The following is a 22,624-nucleotide window of genomic DNA, read 5'->3' as shown; positions in this document are numbered from 1 at the left end:
CAGTTGAGACTACATTCTAGTGGGGAGAGAGAATCGGAGTCATGGTCTAAAATGAAGCCACTCGCTGGGACCAGATGCTCTCAGAGCAGTAGCATGACGATGTGGCAGTGAGAAGCAAGCATCCACAGAAGAGGTCACTGCCCTGTCGTGAGGAGATATGGGTCCCAACATCTTGAGGCTGTTGCCTGGCATTTGGTCCTCAGAGCAGTAACCTCCAAAAGAGAACCAGAACTGGCAGTTAGAGAAGGAACCAGTACAGACACAACTGGAATTTTTGGTAATCTTAAAAAAAAAAAAGAAGAAGATACAGCATTGGTTACAAAGGAAGAAACAACGCAGAGGGAACAGGAAGACGAGAACTCAGCCTTGTTTTTATGAAGAGTGGTGGAGAACTGTGAACACTTGCTTTTGGGACGTTTTATCAGCCACTCTGGGTATGCCTCTATCGCTCATCCCGGCTGGTGTGGTCTGAAGAAATACTTATGACCACCATACTGCCTTCTTCCAAAAAGGAGGTAAGATGGCTGAGAGGGCCAGGCAAAACATAGCCAGATAACATCAGTCGAACTAGATGAGAAGGAAAAGGGGGCCAAGAATGAGGCTAACATAAACAGTGAAGGCCAAAGTGCCCTGTTCTCTGGGAGGGAGCACAAATTTAGCGTTAGCTTTTTATCAGCAAATGTGGAAAGCCAACTCACAGTGTCCATAAGGTAGTAGCAAATGAACTATTCAGGAGAAGCACAAATATTCCACTGCTAAGCCCAGACTGAAATAACTCGAGAGTCTATATAAAGAAGCCATTGTATAATGTAATCAACAACATTCTTACAGTTGACACAAAGATGAATTTCATATAACTGTTTTGTAGAGTGTCCTGCAATGCTGTCCAATGGCTTCAAACCAAAGAGAAATTCTAGGGGTACACAAGGAAGATTTTGTACAGGTGGTCTTTGCTACGTGCTTGCCTGACTTAATTCTGGAGTACATTTTAAAGGATCTGAGGAATTGATAAAAAGCAAATCCCTAATGTTCCTTTATAAATACTCTTTGCCACAGCCAACCCCATAGCTGATAGACATTAGGTAGCTGGGAGTTCATACTGGATAGCCTACACCTGGAGTTGAGCTATTCCAGGCATCTAGGAAAAAAAGTGGTCTTAATAGGACATTGAGCTAGTGTAGGAGCGACATCTTTTGGGGGGAAATTTAAGAGTCTAATCATCAGTAGTTTCTGAGGGAATACTCTAGAGCTTGGCCAAGATTCTCTTTAGGAAAGGAAAAAATGGAATATGCACTCTCACACAGACAGATGGGCTATTTAGGTTCCAAATTTCTGCTCAATATAACCTAGTCTTAATTAATATTAGTCTGGACGTGTAAGGAAGACATAATTAAACATAGTGGCCATTAAGAAAATCCCCCCCAACTCCTGAAAAGCATCCTCAGAAAGGCTGGCTTTGAATACTGCGATTTCCTGATGCTCTTCCAAGTTAAATTATTTGCGTAATGTACATCAAGGTGTCTGAATGAAGTGAACTTCTATGTAGACTCAAACAGGAACCAACTGAAATTTGGAAAATACCTTGTTTTTTCTAAACTTTAAGAGCTCTAGATATACTCAGGATACATTTTTGTCAAATACTCACGTTTTCAAATTTTTGGGCTTGTGCTTTTGCTATTTATGTCTTTTGGTGTGTTGGTATTAAATTTTTATGTAATGGAATGTAGCAATTCTGGTTTTATCTTTGGCTTTATCCTTAACGGGTCTTTTCTCATCTTCAGATATTCACTTACATTTTCTACTTCTTATTTTATATGTTTTTAAACCCATTAATCATTTTAAATGTCTTTTGGTATATAGAGTAAGGATGGGAATTTACTGCCCCCACTGCCATAATTAAGCAATTGTCTCGGGACTATTTAAAGACTATTTCTACCTTTCCCTAGTAATATGAAATCAAATGATTACTTTATTCTAACATCTGCTGGATTGAAATCTGTTTCTATGCTTCCTGTTCTATTAATCTATGTATTCTTGCATCTGTTACTCTACACTGATTGGACTGTAACTTAATAATGTGTCTAAACATCCAATTGTGCACATCTTATGCCTTCCACGACTCTATTGAATTTTTTCTTGGATATTCTTGCGTATGTATTGCTTCTTTACTTCCATGCTCAGTCTTGTATTCTCTGAAGAAGTGCCCCAGCGCCATGTCCCTTGCATGTGTGTGTGTGTTGAAAGTGCTGGAGCCCTGAGACTTCAAAGAAATGTTTTTCCTTCACTTTTTCTCCTCCAGCGATTGTGTCCTGGGGTGGGGACAAGATGGAAGGAGGCAAGGAAAGGAAAAGGGGGGTTCTTAGTTCTAGTTTGCTCTTTATACCAGAGATGGTTGTCACTATTTTTCTCCTGAATTACGTAGGAAAAACACATCTTGCCATTCCAAACATTATCTTCCAAAACCTATCTAGTCTAGATTCACAGAGGAGAGTCTATTTCTTTTATTAGCAGGATTTTGACCCTATGACTAGTCAAACAAAACAACACTAAACTAAAAAACATACGGGCCTAGTTATGAAAAAGCTATAGTCAAGAATCAAGTACTTACTGTGATTAGAAAGAAAGTCAAATGAAGAAGGCTAAGAATTAAAGAAAAAACCAAACTGCCAGACGTAGAATCAAACTTTATTTTTACTGTATAATGGCATAAGCTTTTAATATCACATAAACATTCATAATATTGGAGATATTTTAAAGTTGAAAATGAAAAAATAAAGGGAAAATAAATTTAATTACAACATTTTTCTTTCTTAACTTACCTTTAATTTGGAATAAGAATGTTGATATTGTGTTTTTACTAAGATATACAACATCAGATGTTTCATTGTGATATTCAGTACAATTTTACCTTTAAATCCTTTAAAGACGAGGGATACTTGATTTTATTGTTTCATAGTCCCCAAAATTCTTCATGGTTGTTACTTTCGAACAATGGTAAAATACCTGCGTAATAGTTTTTATGTTTTAAGGCAACTCTTCCTAAGGTATATGTAGAATTCAGGGATTTCAATTTTGTCATGTTTAGGTTCATTCATTCCATTGAATGGCAGTTATATAACTTCCACTTGTGTCCCTTCATTTTTACTATCATTATTAATATGAAAAGGTAAAAAAATAGTGTTATTAAATTTTCGTAAGATTTAAAACCAGAAAAACTTTTCCAGAAGTCAATCTTCAAGCCCACAATTTTGGGAATGTAGTTGCCACCACTACCTTCTCTAGAAACCATTTTTTGCATAATAAAATGAACCAGAATACACCTTACCAAATAAGTTTCCCCAAATCACAGTTATCCTAAGAAGGAACAAATTAAGTCATATATTTACATAATCACTTTTGAATGTCTTTGAAGAGAAACATTCAGACTAGTGGGTTGAATTGCCAGTCAAAATCAGCCACCTTTATTTCAGACCTTGCAAATAAGCTAATAGTGTTATTTTCTCTTGAATGATGTGAAGAATTCAGTTTCTTTCAATAGTTCTGAAAATCTCTAGGTACAATGCCACCTAACCTCCTGTTATACAGCAGGCTCCCATGTGGTACATCCAATTTATTGAGCAAAACACTGAACTGTCTGTAATACAAGCCATGAAACACAACCAGTTTATGAAATCGATGACTATATCCACAATGCATTTTATTTTTAAGGTTTTATCATAAAATCATTCCCAGGGAATAAAATAATGAGTGGATTTAAGTTCCATGTCCTTGTGAAACATTACTAATTTTGTTTTCATTTTGTAAGTCCATGGATCATCACAATAGCACTTTCTGTTATCATACATACTAATTATTAATTTTAGTAATATTAATATTAGCCTATATCAAACTTTAAGATTTTTCCCAATCCAATCTATCAATAAATCATTCCCTTATAATGAATCTGACACAGGTATCTTTTGAGTTACTTGCTTACTTTAGAATTCTCACTGAAAGCACAAATAAATATAATTAGGTGGCATTGTTGATATCTGGGCTCTCAATGCAATATAAAATTTCACAAATTGCACTTTTCATGAACTTTTCCTGTAAGTTTTCAGCCAGATCTCAATATACTGAAGGAAATAACAGTTTTCTCAGTTAGCCTTCTATTTTCAAAAGCTTATTTCTTTTTGGCATGTAATTTCTGCTGCATTCAATGGATATGCTTTTAAAATTTACCACCTGTTAAATGTGTTGATGCAATTTTTTTCACTTACTCTATATCTGAATTTCATGGCATAATCATTTTTAAAATTTTCATTAAAATCAAGTCCTGTTGAAATTTCAGGTTTTCATTTAATTCATTAATCTGATTTTACTTACATGGGCACTCACATATACATTTCCGTGTACTGCCAATGGTTTTTAGTATAGTTTATTTCATAATGGTTTTTTAAGTAGTATTCTTTGACACAGTAACATTTTCCTGTCGAACACAATGGAGTATTTTTGACTTCCACAAAAAGCACAATCTCTCTTTCTTTAAAATGCATATCTTTCTTGGGTTATCTTTTCATTTTCCTACTTTTGATAGACATGAGTTCCAAGAAATAATTCTCTACTATAAGAAAAATAATAGTATAAGTGCAATGACAAATGGCAGTTGACATTTGGTCTCAGCATAAAGCAAGAAAATAAGGAATGGCAGGACCCACAATCAGGAAAAGACTTGTGCTCTGTCTGGTACGGCAGGTGCTCAGCTCTGCAGGCCCTTGCCCTCAAGGACACCCTGCTGAAAAGTCACTATTTACCTGGCTGCACAAGTGGGTTAATTTTTTAAATAACATTATGCAAATCAACATTCTAAAACCCAAATAAGGTGTATCTTTAGCCTTTTGGCCAAATCGCTAAGGAAAAGTATTTTCCCAATTGCCTCATCATTTGCAGGGCTGCCCACCGGCCTCGAATGGAGTTAGTACTTGACCCCGTTTTTGCAGCATTAATCAAGTCATTCATTCAGCAAATAATTGAGAGAGGCATTGTTCTAGGAGCTGGGGATACCATAGCAAATAAAACAGAAAAATCCCTGTCCTCAAAATGATTATGTTCGAATGGGGGGAGATGGAAAAGAAGAAAAGAGCTAAGTAAAAATTATGTCAGAAGTATGGAGAAAAACGAAGCTATTACAATAATCCAGGAAAGAGCTGGTGGGGTTTGGGAACAGGGCGATCACATTAGAGGGGATGAAAAGTGATTGAATTATTGAATTACAGATATATTTTGAAGATGAAGCTGACAAGATTTACTAAAACATAAGATGTAAGGTGTAAGGGAGAAGACTCAATTTTTTATCTGAGCAACTTGAAGGATGTAGTTGCCATTTACTGAGAAGAGAAAGACTGTGGGTGTGTTTGTGGCAGGTACTGGGGAAGCTTAGTTTTGTTTTAGGCTTAAGTTTGAGATGTCGTTTAGATATTCAAATGGAGATGTTAAATAGGCAGGTGGATACCTGAGTCTGAATTTTAGGGAAGAGATTCCGACTGAAGAGATAAATTTTGTAGTCATGAGAATATAGGTAACATTTAAAGTCATGCGACGAGGTGCTATCACTTAAGGAGTGAGTGTAGCTAAAGGTCTGAGGACTGAGCTTTGGGGAATTGCAGCGCAGAGGTTGAGAGCGCGAAGAGGATCCAGGAAACAAGACTGTGAAGGAATGGCTACTGAGGTAGAGAGAACACAGGAAATGGTGATGACCTGGAAGCACAGTGAAGGGGATGGTTGAAAAGGGAGGCGGTAAATTTACTGTGTAAATCAAATACTGCTCCTAGGTCAAGTAGGGTAAAGGCTGAGAAATGATCACTAAATTTAGTAATATGGAGGTTCTTGTTGATCTTGACAAGAGCAGTTCAGGTCTGTAGAAGACAAATGAGGTAGTAGCTTTTGGAATGAAAGAGATAAAGAGGAATTTTGTTTTTAAGATGGCAGAAATCAAGCCAGAATCCCTAAGCCGAGGGTCAAGCCTCTCTATACCTACTTACTTTATCCATAAGAAATACCATCTTGACCCTGGCGTTTATGGAAGGAATGGAAGAAATGACAAAACAATGAGACCAGGTAATTAATGCTAGAAGAGTTTAAAAGAAGAAGGTAATTAAAGTACTGGTTTCACTTTCAAAAATCCTACTTTCAAAAATAAGTTGGATTTAGAGAGATGAAAAGAGTGGGAATAAAGAAAAGGAATAGTATGCTATTTGGGGAACAGTAAGAATCGCCTGGCTGGAATTCATATCAAGAAGAGACGGGTGATAACCGTGGAGAGGTTTTACCATTAGCTGAGTTCTGGCTTTATTATTTTGGCAATGGAGATTAAAAGAGTTAAATAATCCATCTGTGCTAACTCTAGAATTAAAAAATAAAATCTTAATAGTTTTGTAGTTCTTTTTAGCGATTTTCATTATTAGAAAATTCTCTCAAATGTCTTCGAAATAAGGACCACTAGATATTGGTGAAGTAAAAGCTAACACAACGAATGTAGCTGAACTTTAAAATACTATAATAATTACTTTTTAAGTATGAAGATTTTTCCCTACACATGATAGAAACACTTCCAGGTAACCACAAGTTTCCCTTTAAAATGTTGATCTATCCCATTTTTACGCTCAGGAGTGGTACTTTAAAAAGTATTTTACTAATAAGAAATAAGATCTAAGTTCTTTATTTCTAACTAATCTATTAGGAATTTCATAGCTCACACTATCCTCCACTCTACTTTTGGAAAATAGCCTCTAGTTTATACTACTTTATGGATCTAACTTTTAAGGAAGTTTTATAATATTCCTAATTCATATCATACAACACACTAGAAGAGATTTCATTAAAAGAAAGACAAATATGACTCTTAGGTGCTTTTCAAATATGAGTATCTTACGAAGTTTTCACCAATCCTCAAAATCACCCTAAATATAACCAGACTTAATATTTAGAATTTTTAAAATAGTTGTGATCAAAACACAGGGAACTGCCCAAGTTACTTTTTTTTTTCAATAAGGAAAGCTGTTAGGTTAAGTCCTATGAAATTGTCATTTTTGTAGGTCAAAAATGATAGCATATTAGCAATCTAATACTGTTCAACATAAAAATTCCACCTTGGCTCTCCTGAGGTCTGCTAGACTGGTCAAAGTCCAAATCTAAAGGGAGAGGGATCTTCTAAGGGGAGAGAGGCATTCTTCTAGAAACTGCACATTCTTTGACAAACTGGCTTTTATTGAACGTCTATTATGTGAAGGTTCTGCCCTAGGTCCTACGGTTTATTTATTTATTTAGCCTTAATGATTTACTATCTAGTTAAAAAATTAAATATAAACAAACACAGATATGATTATCATTAAAGTTAATTTTACCAAGCTTAAAAGCTTCCTATGCTGAGAATTGAAATAATAAAGCATTTGTGGAGGAAAAAAATTCACCCATCTTTAAATTTTAACTGGTCAACTTATCTTACAATGGAATGGTAGAGTGTAAATGTTATTTTATACCAGCACCTAAAGCAAATAATAGGATCTAGCTCATAGGCACAGTGAATGGTTTTAGGTGAAGGCTCTACCTTTTTAACGCTATGTTGGCTATCCATAAAAATGGAAAGGTTTGGCAAAGGAAACAGGAAAAGATTGGGGTCGATTTGAGTGAAGCAAGTACCTTTCGGGGCCAGATTGTAGATTTCTTAATGTGATTTATAATACAGAAAGCCTGAGTTTAGAGAACCTCTGTGATTTTATCTCAATTTTAACATATCTAAATATTCTATTAAACATCTTTTGCTGAAGAATGGTATAATCGAGTAATGCAACTAGTCAGTATCTGAGTCAATGCAGAAAAAAATATTAAAACATATACTATACACAGATGCTATCATTGTGGCAACTTCTACCACAATAACCTCTTATCCACAAAGATTCATTAAGAAAATCAAATATAAATAGAATGTATTTAATTATAAATGTATATTTTAATTATTACATATTACTATATAGAAAATAAAACAGGGGGGCATATTAAGTAAGAGCAAGTTTTAGGCTTGAGTTCACAGAACAGAAAACTCATACTCACTTGGGTATTACTATTGGAACACATAAGTATTTCCAAAAAAACAGAGAAATATTGGTTATCTTTCTTTTTCAACTGTTTCATTGGGAAGAATCTTTTTCAGGTGATAAAACTTACAAGCTAAATTAAAATGCACTCTACTCTTCATTGGCAACCCACACCAGCAAGAATAATGTGACCAGAGAACTTGGAAGTTTTTGATTTATAACTATACCATTCTCTACTTATAAGGCTGCAGTCTAGGAGGCAGAGCAATGAGTCATTACAATTGTCTCTCTGGGAAATGTCAAAAGATTAAGTAAGCGCAGAAGAAGAGAGAAAAAGAAAGAACACACATTTCTGTCCGAAAAATGCTCCTCAATTAATGGGAAGATATCACTAAAACGTAAATGTAGTGCTAAAGAAATAATAATTAAATTTTTTAAATCTTCAAGTAAGACAAGTACTAAACCATAATGCTTAAACTTCCTAGGTGCCAAAGGCAGATCACCCTCCAGAGCTCTGACAACTAAGTTATTCCTTATTCAAGTATCGCAGTGACCTAGCCCTAAATACTAAGAGTTTGAAAAAGGAAATTTAAGCTGAGGAAATGAATTAGAAATTTGAACCAATCATGAATGGATCCAGCTTTTTTAAAAAAGAACACATATAATTTAATTGATACTTTGCCAATACAAAAATAAGCATCCACAGAACGTTTATTTACTGTTTAAATTACTCCATATTTTCATATACCATGAACAGAAAATATATTTTACCCCACACATAATAAGAGCAAACAAGTGCAATCTTTCAAACATTAAAATTCATAATCAAATATGTACAACACATAAATAAACTTATACCTCTAACAGTTAGCTTGTAACAAAACAAAACAAAACCAAAAACATATATTGCCCAAAGTCACTGATTTACTTAAAATTCTACGTATGGTTATACAGCTCAATCATAACAACTTGAATCTTTACTATACTGCACAAATTTAGATTGGTAAATATTTTTTTAAAAATAGAAGGGAACAATAAGAAATACCAAAATGGTTATAAAGAGTTTTCCAAACATTGGAAATAATATACAAAAATTAATTAGTTGGGAGAAAACATATTAAATGGATCCACAGGGTAACTGGTATTACACTGGTATAGCTTAAGGAAAGGAAACTGGTGAATGTTTGGATTGGAAAGAAAATTTGGCCTTTTTATAAAAAGAAGCATTGACAACCCTATGATGGAGCCTACAACAACTCTGTGAGACAAAGTGTACAGAGATTTAGGCTTGTAGACCTGAAAACCCCAGTTAGGAAGAAGAATCATCTCAGGAAACAGACAACATCAGAACACGAACACACATAAATTAAGGGCATACTGCTTATCACTCCACATCATTGCACATATGATAATAAAACAATACTGCAGTCCTTCTTGAATAAGAAAGTTTTCAATGAAGTAGGAAGTTCCATGAGGAATACAGGTGTAGACAATCTTACTACCACAAATTTAGTAAATATCAAAACACTCAGTGGTGTCATTAAGCTAATTAAATTACCTATATTTTTTACTGGAAGGGTAATTATTTTTCCCTGCCTTCATATGTTAACTTAAAATCATTTATAAATGGAAATATAGATTCAGTAGAAAAGACTTTTCACATGCAGTCCTATACAATGCACTCTGCTTCATCAACTTTTTTTCAGTATTTCACAGTGAATATGTACATTTCCAGTATATACAATCACATATGTTCAACAGATGTCAGTGAGCTGTCCTCTTGCCACACGTTTCTTAATTTGCATATACATTTATATCTCCAGATAGATGCTTTTCTCCTCTAGGTAGACACACAGTTAGCCTGAAGAGTTTAAGTTTTTTAGGATTTTAGGAATCTAATGTCTTGATTTATCTTGAATGGATGATAAGATGAGGAGTCCACAAAAAAATGCAGCTATACATGCCAATCTTTTCAATAGAGATGAGTTATCTTTGGGAATAATAATCTGTGTAAGATCATTAGTGATCTGAGAAATTTCGTGTGCCACACAAACAAATATGAAAGTGCTGACAATGATGTTGAGCATAGGGTTTCCAGGTATGAGTACCAAGATACCCCTTGTATCCGCGGCCAGCCATATGTGATATTGGCAAATAAATAGCTGGAAAGAAAAATATTTGAAGTTAGATATGCAGAGAGGGTCCATGAATATATCACAGTTTTTCCTAATTTAAACATTTGATAGCATAATTATGTTAGAAAGCTTTTCCAAAACCATTTAATTCTGTTTCACTATTGGCCCTGAAAAGTCTACTTGCAGCCCACTCTCCAGAACTCCTACTTGCTGAAGCACTGCTTCAAAGGCCCCAAGAAATGAACCATACGAAACTTCTAACTTTAAAAACATTTCTTTGCATGACATAGAAGATGGCTGACAATGATATCTGCACTCTGGTATTGAGATGCCAAATAAAGAATTACTCTGTGTGTCTCTCTATACATATATGTACTGTATATATTTGTGAATATATTTATGTATGTGTGTATATGAATGGGAAATGGCATAGTTTTTAAGATGTCCTCATGTTTGCTCTGCACGGCCAGACCAATGTCTTGAACTGTATTCACATATTTCTAAAGAAAGTGTATTTCAACTTCTAGTGGTATACACATTAGATGACACCATTACTACTTTTTTTCTTGGTGAGGAAGACTGTCCCTGAGCTAACATCTGTACCAATCTTCCTCTATTTTGTAGGCAGGATGCCACCACAGCATGGCTTGATGAGTGGTATGTAGGTCTGCACCTGGGATCTGAACCCATGAACCCTGGGTGGCTGAAGCAGAGCATGTGAACTTAACCACCATGCCACTGGGCTGGCACCACACCACTACCACATTTGATTGTGACTACAAATGTGGTTCTTTTATCACATTAATTCAAAACATCAAAAAGTAGGATAATGCTTAAGCTACTTCAACAAATACGAGAACTATAAAATTTCCACATTTTTAATAAAAATACCAAATTGTAAATTCATTCAATTAAAGTTAATAAAACCTCTCATGCTCCAAAGATTAAGAGGCTGACGAAATAAACATACTTTTGTCTACTGAATGACTTGGTAAATCATTCATGATCAAGAACTGTAAATTCTATACAATTTCTCATAAATGAGACAAAAAATAATAGAACATTTATTTAACAATTCAAAGAGAAATTTATTTTCCCTATTTTAAAGACAATTTAATAAATCTTATACTCTAAAATGTATCTTTTATGATTACAATATGAATTCTACTGTTTTAAAATGTTCTGTTTCGAATAAAGTTCAGAATTCTCAGAATATATTTCAAAACCTACTTTTAAACTGATTTTGTAAATAATTTCATATTAGGTATTGCATGCAAAATGTAAAGAGTTTAAAAATTTTCTCCAAATTTCCAACCATGAGGGTGAATTTTATTATAAGCATAAATAAACTAAATTCCAGTAATGTAATATTTAATTTACAGATGAATAACAAATCAAAATCCCCTCAACTTGATTTCTCTCTCTTTATAAATTTCATTTATACCTGTTTACCTTTTTTCTCTCTTGACCTCAGCATCTAGGTTGTGCTTGAAAGCTTAAGATAATATAAAGAGTATTTGAAAGTCATCTGTGTCTAGTCATTTTAATAAGGCTTTTGAAAACATTCTATAATACTTTACCACTGTTGAAAGTTTTGAGTTTTTTTCCCTATAAGTCAATAAATAACATAGCTTTGGCTTAAAAAAAAGTATGTCCGATTTACACACCCATACATATATACTTACACACATGCATATAACACTTGGTTGTGTAAGACAGAGCAAAATATTAAGGTACCAACCTCTAAGGAAATTTTTCCAAACCAAGCAAAAAATGTACTGTAAACTGAACGGGCACAACCAGGGATATTCCTTATTAGGATGAAGGCTAAAATCTAAAAAGAAAACCACAAAGACAAATATTAATAATCTGTTTATTAAAAACATTTTGCTTTCCTTCAAGTGATAACTTTCTTCTTTATGTTCTTGAACTTGATACATACACAATGGTTTTTCTCAATAGATAATGTATGAGCAAGTTATTTCCGTTCTTGAGTCTACCCAAAGTGGATCTCTCAACATGGGGTCTATATACTACATCCTAGTGCAGATTTTATATTTTAGGTAGTACATGGCTGAACAGTTTTATTTTATGTATACTGGAAAAAATATAAACCCACCTTGAGGCCCTTTGTGTAGAAAAAAATGATACCACATTTATGTGGTAAAATTCATAAAATCCCACGATACAATTTTGCTTCTTTCATAAAGCATTTGCCTGGTTGGCAGCCACTCTCCCTCTTTTTGCTCTCTTCAAAAGCCTCCTTCCACTGACAGCCATGTAAACATAGGAAATGGCATGACATCTGTTGCCAATCTTCCTCTTTTTTTTCGCTTGAGGAAGACTCAATCTTCCTCAATTTTGTAAGTGGGATGCCACCACAGCATGGCTTGATAAGTGGTGTGTAAGTCTGCATCTGGGATCCAAACCTTCGAACTCTGGGCTGCCAAAGTGGAGTGTGCAAACTTAACCACTATGCCACTGGGCTGGCCCCTGGCATGACTTTTAAGATGTCCTCATATTTGCTCTGCATGGCCAGGCAAATAATGTCTTGAACTGTATTCACATGTAATATATTTTTCCCTCTGGATCTTTTCTCCCCCAGAAGAATCTTCAGCTTTTGGGCTCCTGGCCTCCACCTCTCTCCCCCATCCTTTTGTACCAGGTGCAACAATCTTGAATTTTCTAAACCTCCAATTCAGGGCTACATCCACTAACCAGTTTATGAAGCAAAGAACTCTCCTCAGAATCCACTCTCCGTATAAAGAACCAAGAAATTGTAAAGAAAAAAGTATTTCCACTTTTACAAATACCTTTCAAAAACTTTCTCTCATAAAAGGATTGAAAAATCTATTTATGCTTCACAGAAAAACCCCATATTCAGTGTTGATCGCGCTGGGCATTTTGTCAAAGGCTCTAGGAAGAGGTCTCTGGGATGCATAAAAGATGAGGAAACAGGAGATAGGTGGATAACTCTATCATTGGGAAAAAGGAACCAAAGTGAATGACTCAGGTAAATTAAGTGGAGTGATCCTCATGGGCAATAGCATCAAAGAGACTCAAGTCTGAATCTGGCCTTTGCCTTGTATTAGTTCTGGGACTTTTGGCAGGGAACTTTACTCCTTTAGGTCTGTTTCCTCATCCACACAAATGGGGATAAGATTTACTTTGAAAGGTTGATGTGAACGTTAGATGAGACAACACATAGGTACATACAGACGCTGTGAGTCATTTAAAGAAACACATTAGGTAATTAATAGTACAGGAAGTATACATAAATGGTAAAAATCATTAAGGTGAGACCTAAATCAAGCCCTCAAACATAAAACTATTTAATGAGTTATTATAATTAAAGTATTGCATAAACTGTAAAATGCTAGAAAGAATGATACATACACGTACAAATCACTAGCCCGAGCATCAGAAAATCTAGGAATAGTCCTAAGCAAATCACTTTCCTTCTTTCTGCCTTTAATCTACCATTTCCCAGTGTGTATTTATTTCTTTAGCATATTCAAGTCTAGTGTTTGTAATACACTTAGTAAACAATGTGATTAGGGGAGTAGAAAATCAAAGAAATAACAACCATGGAGAAGACAACTGAGGTCTGGGGAGACATTCTTATTAGCTTGATAGAGAAATAATAATAATACTTAAAATTTGTTCAACATTTATAACTTGCTAGGTACTGTGCTAAGCACTTAATATACATTATTTACGGTTAATCATTTGTATGCTGTTCTATAGCAAGCCCTTCTAGAAATTTCTATCCAGACTGATGGAGAAAACCAAAAGGTCAGGATTCAAGGATTGATGCATAAGCCTTTTTCTGGGTCAGGCTGAGAAAATACTTTCTAAAAGGACACTAGGAATCTTGTACATGTTTAAAATCTTAAAGAAGCCCCCTCAGCTAAGTATTCTAAGGATATATAATCATATACAATACAATGATATATAAGTACATTTATATAAACACCCACTCACCCACCTCCACTCCCACCCCCACATCATCTGTTGGCATCTGAGAGTAACAATGAAACGTGATAAGGATAAGGATGTAATCTGTAATATTTGGGGCTACCTGGAAGCTTTCTGATTTCTTAATGGGGGACAAGTGCCTTGAAACAAAGCAGAAGCCAAAAAAATTTGTACATACTTGCTTCAATTTTTGCTGTCAGTCCATTCTTTTACTCTGCAATGGAGAAGCTGAGGCCTTCACAAAAAGTAACTAAGGAAATATAAGTATGTGGAGGATAGTGCCTGGAAGGGAAGGTGATAAGGCTCAGGGGCACTCATGTTAGTGTTACTCTCTGTGCTGCCACTCTCTTCCTATGCTCCCCTTATATTGTTTGGTATTGGTGCACTGTGAGTGGGAACACCTCCCTTCCATCATATGCATTACAGAACGATATCAGATATGATATACAAAGAGTTACTGGTCAGCGCTACTGCTGTCTGCAGAAGTCATGAAAATGCTATCTGAATACAGTATAATGTTTAAAATTTCATCATCAATTGTGTCTGGAGAGTCTATCACATGCTTGGTTCTACTGACTATACAGAGGTTTAAGAGGAATAAAACAATTCCTGCAATGAAGAGAACTTAGGACCTAAGAGAAGATCCTCCAGGAATTCTTCCTGCTCCTCTTTTTGGATTACTCATTTTTCAGGCCTCAGCTTATACACTACTTCCTCCAGGATCTCTGCTCTGATATCAAGACGGGTTAGGAAGAAGTCCCATGTGCTTCCCAAGCGCCCTGTACTTAACCATCCCCACACCGATCACCATGTCCTATGATTACCTACAGCCAGAGGTATGTCTGCAAAATGTAAATCTGATCTGAGATGCTCCTAGCCTCTGCCCACCTGCCAGTCACTACCACACACTTCTCCAGACCTGGCTCTCTGAGCTCCAGCCCCGGTGGCCTTCTTTAACTTCCCTGAATGTGAACAGGCTCCTTTCCACCACAGGGCCTAAGTTCTTGTTGCCTGCCTTCATCCCTCCATTCTCAGCTTAATTTTCTCAGGGAAATCATCTCTGATGCCTGACCACCCTCACTCCAATTCCAACTAAATCACATCTTATTATAGTCTCTTGTAACATCACGTGCTTCTATTTATTTTTACATGGTGCTTATATGATTACTATCTGTAATAGAAGAATGCAGGCTCTGAGGGTAGAAATTATGTCTGATTTAGTTACCACTGTATCCCCCAGAATAATGTCTAGCATGTAGTAGGTATCAAATATTTGTTAAATGAATAAACAAAATTGTTAAATGAATGAATGAATGTTTGTTGAAATACATCTCTATTAGACTGTAAGTTCCGTGAGGACAGGAGCTGTATCTTGTTTAACATTGAACCTTTTACATGTAGCATGGTACTTAACACATAGTAAATCATTAATAACTACGATTAAGCAAATAAATAAATGAAGAAATTTGAATAAATAAATGACGAAAAAGCAAATATGAGGAGAATTAACATTTTCTAAGTGCCCATTAAGTGACAAATACTGATCATTTCCATACATTTAATATAAGAACCTTTAAAAAGAGATTTTAATATCCTTGTTACAATAGAGGAAGGTAGGGCTTAGAAAGATTATGTAACATACCTACATTTTATAGAGTGTGATCTCAAATCTCTCTGCCTCTAAAGGCTGTGTTCTTATCAAGAAGTAAGAAGAAAAAATTTTTCTAAATCAAGATAATTACCTGTACCACAGAAACGGATGGGTGGAGTTCATTGCATTCTGCTTTGTTTTTACAACTACTTGCCCAGATAGAATAGGTCTAAAACAAAAAATACATGGATTAGTGCACAAAAATAGTTATGCCTTAAAAATTCTCAGAATTTTTTAAAACAGTTTTCTTTATTTATAACATTATACTTCATTGTGTTATTTAAAAACCTTCAGTAAAAACTGCCCATAGCTTTGCTCATCACTTGTTTTGGTGTGCTCAACTACCCAAATATTGGAAAGCAGAGAGAGAGAGAGAGGAGCATAGGTCTGTGCTTTTCTGGAAATAGTGATCATAAGGTAGTGATGGCTCTTCCTGTCAAACAGGTTACATTATATTTTTCCCCAAATTTATGACAACTTTTAAAATTCCTATTTCACTGAGCTCTCAGTTATTCTTTATGTTTAATTTACATATATATTCTCTTTAGAATTTATGTTCAATTAAAAATTAAAGAGAAAAAGAATTTTAAAAGATTTTATTTATTAAAAATAATGGATTAAATTCCTATCTCTTAATTTTCTAGATAATTTAGGATTTTGGAGAGCTAGAAGATTATATTTTGAAACTTACCAAGAAAGAAACTACCGAAATAAACAATAGAAAATTTGAAATTTTGTTTGAAAAAAGAGGTTCACCCTTTCCTTCAGAAAGTACTTGACGCTTCTGTAAAGCCAGATAAATGAAAGCAAACAACATTCCATGAAAGACTATCTGGAAAATAAGGAGAGAAAATTTGTTTTAAACAGCTACTTTTCAATAAATAGTAAAAGTATTTGGTAAATAAGGACAACAGGTATAAAACTAAGTAGGTTAAAAGCTTAAAGGCTTGAAGTTTCCATAAAGGACAAACTTCAAGAAATGAAATAAAGTCAATGATTATTAGAAATTATCAGCAACAGACAAGCGAACATCTCTCTCAGCAATGTGAGACGAGCTGGTGCATTTTGAGCAGTTTCAACAATAAGCATAGAAATAAAGACAATTTAAAAGGAATGCTAAAAACTATTGTGAAGACTCATGATAAAATTTAAATGTACTCAACCAAGGTAAAATATATTTTATATTGGTACTTTCAATCAAATAAAACAACAATAACACCACTAAGATCATACTATTAAAAAGGAGTATTTGTATATAACAATGAAAAAAAAAATATGCTGGACCAGAAACCACACAAGCTTTCTTTTTTAAACCAAGACTTAATGTAAGCTATCATATCATAGCACACTGCTCTAATGAGAAAGTTAAGAATTTAAAATTATTTGATGTCAAGACTTTAGCAAAGCTTTTTATTCACATATGGTTGTAAATTTTATTATTTTTATTATTTTTTTATTGAGAGCACGTTGATTTATAACATTATATAAATTTCAGGTGTACATCCTTATATTTCAACATCTGTATAGACTACATTGTGTTCACCACCAAAAGTCTAGTTGCCATCCATCACTGTACAAATGTGCCCCTTTACCCCTTTCACCCTCCCCCCACTCCCCTTCCTGTCCGGTAACCACCAATCTGTTCTCTGTATCTATGTGTTTGTCTTCCACATATTCATATACGGTTTTGAAACGCAATGTAGTACACTGGACAGTGCACAGGTATTGGAAATCCGGAATGGCACAGAATAGGCACCAAGAAAACATTTGTTGAATGAAAAAAGAGATGAAGGAATGATACAAGGAAAAGGGGAAAGAATGAAAATGGGTAATTAATATTTATTCAGTGTCTATTATTTTCCAAATGCTGTGCTGGATGTTTTACATTTTCTCGGTCAATTGAATCTTAACCATCCTTCAAGATTAAATTCATGGAATCATCCATGACACTGCTCTCTCTTCTTTATACATGTCTACCACAAAATCCACACTGCATAGTTTAGCACTCAATTATAAGTAGTAATCTTGGGTTTTACACCAGATTGTAAGGCTCAGAAGCCTGGTGGTATGTCTTCTTTCTCTAATACATCCCTCATAATGCTGACATGTAGAGCACATACTCGTGCTTAATAAATATGGTCTTGAATGGCTGAAGCATATACATATGAGAGATCAGCTATAAGTCAAAATTATGACTCAAACAAAGCCCACTTTACAGACAACATTTTTACAGCATTTTCCTGCTGATATACATTTCCATGCATACCTTTTCTCTGCTATAAAAAGGGAGAGCAGGGGTGCTTTGATTTATCAAATCAACATGTTTCTTTATTCTAAAACTAAATAAAAATAGATAAAAATTTTCCAAATAATTTTTTTAAAGTATAATTTGAAATGGCAAAAGATCACAAGGTAAATACATACGTAACGGTCTAACCTCCATCTGAACCACCATTCATACACATTCCCTTTCAGTTCAAAACACTTGGACAATGGCCAAAGAGAAAAGATCTTCTCAAATGCACCCTGAGAAAAGGAATCCAGAAAATAAATTAAGATGGTAAAAGTCAATACTTGCTTTGCAGTTCTGTTACAAAGTGTAGTTTTCTAAAGGGAAGAGTATATAAGGGTCATTCACAATTTTAAAATTCTATTTATTTCATTTGAAAATATCACTTAATTTGAAATTCATTTGAAAATAAATTAATTTTACTAATGGCTAATAAAGATGACTTAAAACTTTTTGTTAACTTACTTTCAATGCACATGAAGGGCTACTGAGACTGCAAAATCTTTTAAAAAGCTGGTAATTAGAAAAGTAGTCCATTTAAGTACACGAAAGATTGCATTAATCTAGTACACGAAACAGCTAATACTGATTGATTAAAAAACAAAAGTACAAAAGACTTCAGCCAATATGATATCAATACCCTAAAGAATTGTGGTTAAGGTTAAAATATAGTTTTTCTTTTCTAAATGTCCTTAATGATCTATAATTAAACATTTGAGTTAAAAGAATCCTCTGAATTAGCTCATCTTACTTAATCAACTATACCCAAATGCCATTTCTAGCCTTTGAAACGAAGTTTACAATTTTACTCTGGTCAAGTTAGTGAATGATACCCTCTTATTAATCTGACAGCCTGGAAAATCTGCGAATGAAGGGGCAGAAGTCTTGGGTACATTCCTGCACATTAATGAAGTCTTTCAAAGAAGAGAACAAAAACTTCAATTTCCAGACTAAAGAATGACGACAAGCTCTATTAAGGGACGTTCCATTATTAAACCTAATGCCACAGCATAAAAAATGTAACGTTACAATTTTTAAAAAGGTTATTAAAAACCAAAGAAAAATATGAAAATAGTATTATATTTCAGGTAATGCTGAATCCTTAGGTCAGACGAACTTTCTTTTGATAAAATGTAATATTTTCCATTTAACCACAGAACTTAAAATGCTTATGGTTTATTAAAAATAGATCCTATCAAAATCTATGCCTCAGAAAATTAAGGATGATTCTTATTAAGAGTTGCCGTATAAAGTACTTGTAGATCATATATAATATAGATATGAAATATAAAAACGATATAATAGGTATATATGAGATAGAGATATATGGTCTTATAGATCATATCACATATATATAAATGTATTTATAATTTAAAATTTTATTTCTGATTAAAATTTTATTTCTTATGTAATCAATAAACAAGTATTTATCGGGCAGCCATCTGTAAAAGACACTGGGCTATATGGGGCTATGTCCTTTTTTTCCTTGTTCAGTGGTTGACACTGATGCAAAGCTGGGGAAACCTTCTTAGTCTCTCTATTGAACCTCTGGGCTGCCTTCCTTTCTCTCCCTCAGATGCACCACAGTGTTAGGAATTTGAATGAATAACTGTGAAGCAGTTGCTGCAGTTGCCTGGCTATTTCTTTTTACATCTGCTTATTGTTTCCACACTATTTTAAATATCTCGGGCAGAAAATGTTGGAGGTCAGGAAGAATTATATAAATGCTTTATGTCTAAGTATGACAATAAGTATGAAAGCCTACAAAACAAACAAACAAATAGCTTTATAGGATTACACACACACACACACACACACACACACACAAAATGCTTACATGGCATTTGCACCTGACGCAGCCAGGTACAAGACAGAGAGTGCTAGAGATGGAAGTAAACTTCAGAATATGTCACAACTATAGACATTCAAATTAAAATATTTTGTTGTAAATATCGTGCTACCCAAATAATATATCTGCCTGATGGACTGACCAGCAGGTAGCAGTTTGCCACCCTGCTAAAGTAGCTGAGAAGATCTCAACCATCATAATAGGAGGATAAAAGGTTAGAGAGAAGAAAATGATCAAAAATTTTATTAATAAACATGCTACATATATACAAGCTTCTTTTGCTCCTAAGTTGGTTTTACTAACTGCTAAAATTTTACTCTATGTAGTTATGGAAAAATCAAGCAACACTTTGAAGCAATGAATAATGCACAAATCAAGTCGCAAATTCTGTCAAGAGAATTTTGATCTCCACTTAGAGTAGTGTCTTGTAAGAGGCATTCAATAAACCTTTGATTGATCAAAGTCAAGTAAAATGGATTTTGAACAATTGCCAGAGGAAGAGCTTTAAATTGCTCTTACAACAAAAACAGTAGTGACAAAAGTAGATAGGTCTCAGAAGAACTACACTGAGTAGTCAACTATGGAGTGACACTTTTATTACAGTCATTAAAAAATGAAACTTAAAAAAAAGCTTTGACTCTTATCACATACTTTAATAGACTTAAATTTTAAAATAAAATAGAACAAAACATAAACCAAAAGAATGTACAAACCTGAGAATATGCCAAAAAACATATACATAACAGCAAGAAGGCGAGTTTCAACAGTAAGCCAAAATGCCAGAAACAATTTCCTACGAGAGAAAATATTTAATTTACTAAGAAATATAAATTTACATTAGAAAACATTAAATACTCTCTAGTTAATGTATTAATACTCTCTAATGTAATAATACTCTGCATGTTCTTAAACTAATTTAAGCTGACTACAGGATGCACAAAATATATCCAAGTAGTATAAATTACAAGTAGGACAAAAAGGAAAAAAAGGTGGAGGATCCTTGCTAGGAATGAGGCTACAACATACACCTGATACCCTATATTACTGCTGTTCATTGACTATAAATATATTTGAAAATACCTCCTGGATTCAATTACACATATTCATTATTGAAAGTTACAACAAAATTTAGAACAATATACTCAATGTAATTCTAACAAACACTCACTTTGAATCTAACTTAGGTAACACGGCTTAAACATTAAAGTTCTAAGGAGAGAGCTTAAGAACTCCCTAATGGACTAGGATTTAACCATGATTTATTTTAACATATGCATATTTTAAGTTGTATGTTCACAATAATACATATTGATTATTCACCTGATTAATATGCTGGGTTTGTGTTGAGGAATTAAACTGCAGAGGCTGTCCAAGGACACTAACGGACTTTCTTAAAGGCCGGAACACAACTCTTTCCTGAAAACTTATTTGGCATTATAACGGAAGTTAACAGAAAATATCTTTTGATATATAATATTTAGTTGAAAGAGTTAAGTTAAATACATTATTAAAAATAAAAACTTCTGGGGCCAGCCTGGTGGCATGGTGGTTAAGTTTGCGTGCGCTGCTTCAGCGGCCTGGGGTTCACAGGTCTGGATCCCTGGTGCGGACCTAGCACTCACTGCTGGTCATGCCACGCTGCGGCGGCGTCCCAAATAAAACAGAGGAAGACTGGTACAGATGTTAGCTCAGGGCCAATGTTGCTCACAAAAAATAAATAAAAACTATTTTTCAAAAAAAGGGAAACTTTTATTTGAATGATATGATCTTGAGGGGAAAAAGTATTAGGATAAATGACTGTGGCCTCACTTTGAACATTATCAATAACTGGCTATATAAAATTTGAAGACGACAACCTTTTGGGCACTTAGGTTTTCTTATATGTAAAATAGATAGATAATCACTGCTTAAAGAGTTGTCTAGAAGATAATTACATTAGTGCTTTTCAAACTTGTTTGACAGAAAAAGCCTTTTTGCAAATGAATGTTTACCCCAAATCTCAATATATATTAAGAAATCAAATGAAGCAGAGCTGCCAAGATTGGAGCAGGATGTAGGGGCATGAAGCCCTGTTTGGCTTTCCCTTCTCTCTGCTAGTTGTCTCCATTCTGGCTCTGTGCAAGATAGTTTGAAAACTGTTGCATTAGTTAATATGTAAAAGGGCTCTGAAAAATTTAAATTTAAAAAAGCAACACAACACAATAAAAATATACACTATTATCCTACACTGTTAAATTACTTGAACTACTTAGCTGAAACCATTTAGAAACATAGTTTAAGAACAAAATTTCAAAATATCAATACTACACATAAATTTTAACTGTCTATATGTCTCAGTAAAAACAATAGCCTTTAGCAACTAAAAAGAAATTTAGTACATTGAAGGACTATATTTATTAACAATAATAAGAGAGTATATTTACCGTTTGCTTTTTTTTGGATTATCTGTGGCCATAGTGCTAAAGTAACATATATGACCATGAACCATACAGTGACCAAGGGGACAAAGTAATAGAACTGATAAGGCTGATCCATTACTATACACAACACCACTACCAGGAAATTGAGACGAAATAAGACCTATTGAAAACGAAAAGAAAAATGGTTTTCATTTCAGGTGTGCATGAAGAACAAAGATAGATTCTCTCT

General features: G+C 34.2%; 1 protein-coding gene across 4 annotated transcripts in view; it reads right to left on the bottom strand.

Annotated features, from left to right (window-relative positions):
* Window positions 1-8,713: 8,713 nt before the first annotated feature.
* Window positions 8,714-22,624, bottom strand: part of CASD1 (CAS1 domain containing 1) — a 45,755-nt gene continuing 31,844 nt past the window's right edge. For 3 of the 4 annotated variants that reach the window (XM_023639206.2, XM_070264497.1, XM_070264498.1), the window contains 7 exons: window positions 22,399-22,555; window positions 20,689-20,768; window positions 18,261-18,362; window positions 16,528-16,668; window positions 15,928-16,005; window positions 11,949-12,041; window positions 8,714-10,234 (listed from right to left, as the gene is read on the bottom strand). In XM_023639206.2, the coding sequence (XP_023494974.1) occupies window positions 9,968-10,234; window positions 11,949-12,041; window positions 15,928-16,005; window positions 16,528-16,668; window positions 18,261-18,362; window positions 20,689-20,768; window positions 22,399-22,555 (918 nt within the window). In that variant the 3' untranslated portion in view covers window positions 8,714-9,967. The remainder of the gene's footprint in view (window positions 10,235-11,948; window positions 12,042-15,927; window positions 16,006-16,527; window positions 16,669-18,260; window positions 18,363-20,688; window positions 20,769-22,398; window positions 22,556-22,624) is intronic. The other variant, XR_002807414.2, reaches the window with a different exon arrangement.

This window comes from Equus caballus, chromosome 4 (assembly GCF_041296265.1).
Source record: "Equus caballus isolate H_3958 breed thoroughbred chromosome 4, TB-T2T, whole genome shotgun sequence".
NCBI classification, from domain to species: domain Eukaryota; kingdom Metazoa; phylum Chordata; class Mammalia; order Perissodactyla; family Equidae; genus Equus; species Equus caballus.
This window is presented reverse-complemented; position numbering and strand designations above follow the sequence as displayed.